The following is a 6,565-nucleotide window of genomic DNA, read 5'->3' as shown; positions in this document are numbered from 1 at the left end:
ACGTCCAAAGTACTTCAGTTCTGCGTATTTAAAACAACATTTTCGGTGGGGGAGCAAAACCAGGTTGTTTTCAGGACGTTACCTGCATATCATAAAACGAAATAAATTAAAATACGTGTAGAAATTTTCAAGTGAACTGAAATGGAGTTGATGAATTCGGTTGAACATAGGAAGAAAGGAGAATCTGTTGGTCAAGAATCTTTTTAGGATATCAAATAAAAGTACATTCCAAACGAGTATTTGAGAAATGTATATCAGTGTTTTTATTATAGCATTTTATGAAGAATGTGATTTGTTACTGAATTTACCTGTACTCTTAGAATTAATGATAATGAAAAGAAAAACGAAGAGACAGGATTTTAACCACATATTTTTAGTATCTCACAGAGATGCATACTGTATATGCATTAGAGAATGCCATTCCTTTCATCAAACAATACACATAAATACACCAACAGATAGTAAGAGCTTGTTTACACAATTTGATAATTGATCATATGTTGTTTTTGTTCTTCGAAGTTCCACTATAAATGTAACAAATTCCTTCATTGCCTTGTCAAGATGACATGCCTATAAACTACAAACTAAGTTTATGACAGAGAACAATTGCCAGTGTTAACACTGTAAATCAAACAGTGATCTTGTAAATCAGAGAGAATCATTGTAAAATACATCCTCCTAAACCACTTTCATAACACACTGTACAAATAACATTTCAAATAAAACACAGAAATCTCTATCAATCAGTATCACCAGAAATATAAACATAGGCAATAGAAGTCACATTTTGGGATAAAAGCCAAAAAAGGCAAAATAGCTTTGTTGCTTTTAATCCACTTTCGACAGGTGAACTCAGTAAAATGACTTTAATCAGAGATAAGAGCAGATACAGTGGATGACGGCGTAATGCCATTCAGTAGCGCTAGCTTAGCACTTTACAACAATTGTTGCACTTTTCAGCTCAGGTCCTAACTCAGATAAAATGAGATGCTGTATGTTGTGGACTTTTGTTGTAAAATGTTTCAGCACCAGAAGTGGAACATGATGTCAAAACTGCTTTTTTAGCTGGATAAATATAAGTTGTCATGCCCCATGGTTCATCATACATTGAGGCAGACATGTTTTTCATGTATAAAAAAGAAATAATGTGAATAAAAGATTTACAATCGTTGTTATCAAGGTTTAAGTAGCTTCCTTAACAACGTTCCTAATTGACTTCCATTCATTTTTTCAGCCGGTAACAGGCTGAGCACTCTAGACTGTAGCAAAATTCGCCATAACCTATAACATGGCCATTACCAATGGATGGAAGATTTGCTCATTGTTGCTATCATTCATTTCTATAAGTGTTACGGCTAATGCTAGCACCTTACCAGTTTATGCTACGACTGTCTCTAATTGAGAAAAGCTTTATGTAGAAGGTTATGATTTCAAAACTGCAGTGGCTACATTTCATTTACTGTATGGTACTGTATGACAAAAAGGCACTTGTATTTGAAGGTGGCAATATTTCTTCTTACTTAATACCATCTGTTAAATGCCAAAAACATAAATCAGATCATATGCCATATGATATGTAAATTTAAATGAATGTTTATTAGCTGATATTAACCTGTGATGTTTTGTTGCCTTTGTAGGGCACCTGCTACATTTCTAATGGCTTCCTACCCTTTGCTGGATTGCCATTACCTATTAATATCAGGTATGTGGTCGCATTTACCTTTCCCTGCTTTCTGGATTAGGTTTCCCTTTTCTTGACAACCCTTCTACACAGACTGGACAAAATACCATGTCTAAAGGGGATAAGAGTGAAGCAGTGAAATTAGGTGCTGGCCACTCCAAAAAGAGATGTGTACCCTGTTACACTTTTCTTCTTTAACCTGCCCTGGATTCATATCTTAAAAATACTTCAGGACAATGAATATAACTTAAACTGAATTGTGCGCGCACAACAACGGGACACTCCTCAGTTCTGCTCCTGGACCCGTAAGCTGGCACGCAGCTGGCACCGTTTGTGCTTCATGGTGAGCCCGTACTCAGGGGTCAAGTCTAATGGGTGCCCAGGCAGTTCATGGAAGCGCAGCTTCTGGACCAGGATGGCCAGGAAGAGGAAGACCTCTGTACGCCCGATGGCCTCACCGATGCAGCGCCGCTTCCCCATCCCAAAAATCATCACCTTCTCTGCATCCATCTTATTGACAGTAATGCCGTCGGCATTCAGGAAACGCTCGGGGCTAAAAGAGGAAGGGTCCTTCCACAATGCACTGCAATAAACAGGAGGTAAAGGGGTGAACTGTCTGAAAGACTGATCTTTCTGCTCCTGTAATTCCAATTAGAATCAAATGCTTCTGAAAATAGTGAGTGATTATGTAGAATGATAAACAAAAACTTACGGGTCATGGTTCACCTGCCACTGATTGATGAAGACACAGGTGTCCTTGGGGATGAAGTATCCATTCAGTGCGGTGTCTTTAGTGGTGCTGAAAAGACAGACGATGAAGAAAGACTTTAATATAATATAACAAACCAGACTCAGTTGCTTCTTATTCCTACATCATTATATAGTTGTAAATAAGGGAGGGATCTGAGTCAAGTATTGCCTTCAGACAATGTTTAGCAGCTTAAGATGTGGAAAATATAGCTCATACATGCCAGTGCAGTGTGAGATCTTAAAATGGAAGATACCCTACAAATACATAGAAGCTGTCCATTAAAATGTAGATAACCCTCAATGATGAGTAGATTTCTGGACAGAAGTATGACATACTTTGAGTAGGTATCACTTACCAATGTGGGATAGTGAAGGGCAGGAAGGAAGAATGTCGGAATAGTTCCAAGATAAAAGCTTCCAGTAAAGGTAGGTTGGCTTTGTCAGAGAGAAGTGGAGTACGCTCCAGTCCCACACTGTCCTCTGCAGATTGACATAGCAAGGCACAATACACATGTGAACATGCAATATTATTAAGTCACCAAAAAGACAAGATCTGCATTGGGAAATGGTTCAGTTTGGTAGACACTTTACATCCAGCCTAAGGTAAGGACAGAATATACAGGTCTTAGAAATGTAAATGTGATCAGAAAGTTATGTTAAGTTTATTAGAATATAAAAAGATAGGCTGTTGGATGGCTCGTTTGGTTAATGCATCTTGCTGTCTTTCATGAATAAGCCTCATGGCCTTGGATAAAATCTGGACCATGCCAGTGCCGACTGTGGCCGATAGCTCCACTGGGCGATGCGCAATTGGCGCCTGCCTCACCCAGGATATGGACGGTTCAGTCAGATAGGGATCTACATCTCTTGGGTGACTCCCACTGGCTAATAAGGGCACTCATATGACTGTATGCCAAAGCCACATATGAAAGGACTTCCTCTGAAACAACTGTGTGAGCTTAGCTATGGTCTGCGATGCGAAAAGAAGCAGGCCATGGACAGCATGTGTTTCAGAGGATGTCCCAGCTCTCCCAAATCAGCAGGGTGGTTCATGCATGGAACGCGGCTGCAGTTGCAGACAATTGGACCTTCCAGATTTGGGTGGGAATTGGATACAACACTGAGAAAGTTTTACTCACTCATTTCTTGGTGGAGTTTCTCCTGGATTTCAGGGTATGCAACCAGGTACACAACAGCCCATGACAAAGCAGTGCTGATGGTATCGAATCCTGAGGGAAGGAGAAGACTGGTTAACTCTCAATTCCTTTAAAACCTGGTAGTTCTCCATTATGTATGTGTTTATAAGTGTGGCACAGATCACATAATAAACACAATAAACACCATTGGCTCAATATGTAATCACTGGCTCAGTAATTAATCACTAGAATTTTCACCATACATTAACAATAGATCAAGTGAGTTTGTTTACATACCAGCTCCAAAGAGATCATTAACAATGCCAACAATCTTCTCATCAGAGACTTGGACATTGGAGTTCTCATCCAGTTTTCTGTCCTCACAGTGATCGATGAGGGAGTCTGTGATGTCACGGATATTATTCTAGAAGGGAGAAAATTCAGACAAAAATTACCACCTGGGAACATAGATAGTATTGAATATATCATAATGCTAATGAGAAAATGTATACAGGAGTACATCAACACCAACCTTGTCAAAGGTTCTGTAGTGCTCTGTAACAATCTTCTGCACAAAGGCGTTGAAGCGAGCATTGATTTCCATGAAGGTTTTCATAGTCCGGCTGGGCAGGAAGCGAAGGAAGGGGATGAAGTCTGCAGGATTGCCACTGCCCGCCACCTGTCCAAACTCGTCACTCAGGTTCACAAAACTCAGGAGTTCCTGGTCATCGTGGTTGTAGCGCCGCCCGAAGCACATGCCGCAGATGACGTTGGCCACCGACACCACAATGTGGCGGAAGGGGTCGAAGCTGCCACTGGCCTCCGTGACGTTGCTAAGCTGCTTCACCAGGTACTCACCCTCCTTGCAGACATGCTCCTCCAGGACACAGGAGTAGCCCAAGTCACTGCCCTTGATGGTGGAGAAGGAGCGCAGGGCATTCAATGCCAGCTTGCGTCGGGTGCGCCACACCCCAGCCTGGTCGCTGCTGAAGGCCAGACTCTTGCCATTGTTGATGAACTGGAAGCTGTAAAGGTCTGGCCGGCTGGCGAACTCTTCCCCTTGCTTGATCAGTGCCTGCCGGATTGTTTCGCTCCCATTCAAGACCACCACGGGGCGCATGCCGATCTGAATCTGGTAAACTTGGCCAAAACGCTCACTCATGGCAGTCAAGCTAAGGTGTGGGTTGGCACCCACGTCCAGCACATTTCCAATGATGGGGAGTGGCTTAGGCCCCGGCAAACGCTGCAGCCCCTCTGGAATATCTGAGCGCAGGAGCCGCATCAGTAGGTACACTATACATACTGTTGCCATGGCCAACAGGCTCTCTGACACCGAGACAGGACCCACCAAGGGTAGAACCATCAGTGCCATTTTAGGGTTGCTTTGTTTTTTCAGCAGACAAGAGGGAACTTCAGGTTGCACACTTAAGGAATACCTGTTCAGGTGGGAAAAAAACTGAATTAAACTGAGAAACAAAAAGCAAGATCAGGGAAAACAACAGCCTAGGTTTCTAAATGCATGAATCAACCTTGCTCCTGTGTTTCTTTGCCAGAATCTTGTTTCAGCATGAATGGAATTGATTACATTACTGTGGGAGGTGCAATCATTGAGTGCATTATTCACTTTCAGTTGCCACTCTGATAAAAAAAAAAATATTTAATGAGTAAATTAACAAAAGGGATGAATTCAATTCTGAAATGCAAATTGGCAGATGTAGTCGTAGATCTACGTTTAAGTATATGTCAGTGCCTCCATATCCAGACTTCATTCCACAACCAACTTGTTGCATAATTTCCAAGCATTGTACTCTGTACATTTAGCGCACTCTGCAAGACACTGCCGTGAACACATGATTGCATGTGCCAGGATAAATAATACTAAATGCCTTTTGAGAAGCCGGTATAGGTGTTTTCCGTTTATAGCACGAGTTGCAATTTGTGCACGCGAGATAATTAGCTACTGCAAACCTTATTCCACCTGCCCTTTTTTGATTGTTTAAATTGTATAGACCTTCCCGTGAATATCCAACATCTTTGAAATAGCATTTTTCCCATATTAGAAATAGCTCAATGGAGCTCTCTGTTAGAGCACTTGTACGGTCCTTTTTCTGAGAGCAGTATAAAAAATGTATGTTAACAGGAATGCTTGCATGTCGAAATCTGGATTATATTATCATTGTTTGTGTAGATTCACCATTAGGCACCTATACTTAAACATTCACATCAATAAAGCATTGCTTATTATTACAAACTAAGTTTAGAACAACATTTACCTTCAATAATGCAGCAGTGATATGAGATCACAAGTGTCGGAGAAATAGTAAACTGTGTATCCACCGAAGGAAGAGTATTGCAGAAAAAATAAATTTCGTCTGTTCTTCTACCGTTTTCTCCTTGAGGAGTGAATTAGCCAGGGGATGGACGTTTCTTTTATAGAGTGCCTCTCGGTTCTATTGGCCTGCAGTCTGACTGACGTAACCAGTTATTTCTCAGTATTTGGACGCCCCGCGGCGCAGCAAGGGAATGTTTAAGCTAGAAGGGTAATTACAGAGAATAAAAAAACTTAGGTAAAGATAATGAAAGAGATACGCGGGCTGTAAAAACTACGGATAATTCCAGTAATTGGAAGGGTTCCAATTTAACACATGCGTGACAACAAATTAAATAAGATTACAATAACCGAAATAACCCGTTCACATTTTAATTATCAAACTAATAATTTGACTGCGTAATAGCCTAGCATAAACTCACCCATGTGCCGTTAGTTTTGAGTCTAGTTTGAGTGCATATTCGTTCATATCAGTTATTAAAACGGTCATTTCAGCATTATAAAACAAAAGGATCTAATTAAAAGAAATAAAAATTATCTGTTGGTCTACAACTGCTGAGAACTACATAAACATACAAGCGTTTCATTCAATACGAGTGTTCCATAATGTGCATCGGAATCTTTCTTAGTTTGTTTCACTAAATATATTTCAAACAATTTCCGATTAAT

At 40.7% G+C, this 6,565-nt stretch overlaps 1 protein-coding gene across 1 annotated transcript; it reads right to left on the bottom strand.

The window, feature by feature from the left end:
• Nucleotides 1-357: 357 nt before the first annotated feature.
• Nucleotides 358-5,973, bottom strand: LOC118228218 (cytochrome P450 1A1-like). The gene is made up of 7 exons (XM_035419563.1): nt 5,841-5,973; nt 4,100-5,003; nt 3,865-3,991; nt 3,571-3,660; nt 2,788-2,911; nt 2,394-2,480; nt 358-2,264 (listed from the first exon to the last, which is right to left on the bottom strand). The coding sequence occupies exons 2-7, from the start codon at nt 4,937-4,939 to the stop codon at nt 1,967-1,969; spliced, it is 1,566 nt and encodes a 521-aa protein (XP_035275454.1). The 5' UTR covers nt 4,940-5,003; nt 5,841-5,973; the 3' UTR covers nt 358-1,966.
• Between the last annotated feature and the right edge of the window lie 592 nt (nt 5,974-6,565).

Source organism: Anguilla anguilla, chromosome 5 (assembly GCF_013347855.1).
Source record: "Anguilla anguilla isolate fAngAng1 chromosome 5, fAngAng1.pri, whole genome shotgun sequence".
In the NCBI taxonomy this organism is placed as follows: Eukaryota; Metazoa; Chordata; class Actinopteri; order Anguilliformes; family Anguillidae; genus Anguilla; species Anguilla anguilla.
The sequence above is the reverse complement of the archived record's forward strand: the minus strand, read 5'-3'. Positions and strand labels throughout refer to the sequence as shown.

Coding starts and splice junctions, on each gene's coding strand:
- LOC118228218 (XM_035419563.1), bottom strand. CDS start 4,939: ATGGCACTGATGGTTCTACCCTTGGTGGGTCCTGTCTCGGTGTCAGAG. Junction 2,481..2,787: donor CCCTTCACTATCCCACATTG/GTAAGTGATACC, acceptor CTGTCTTTTCAG/CACCACTAAAGACACCGCAC. Junction 2,265..2,393: donor TGGCAGGTGAACCATGACCC/GTAAGTTTTTGT, acceptor TGTTTATTGCAG/TGCATTGTGGAAGGACCCTT.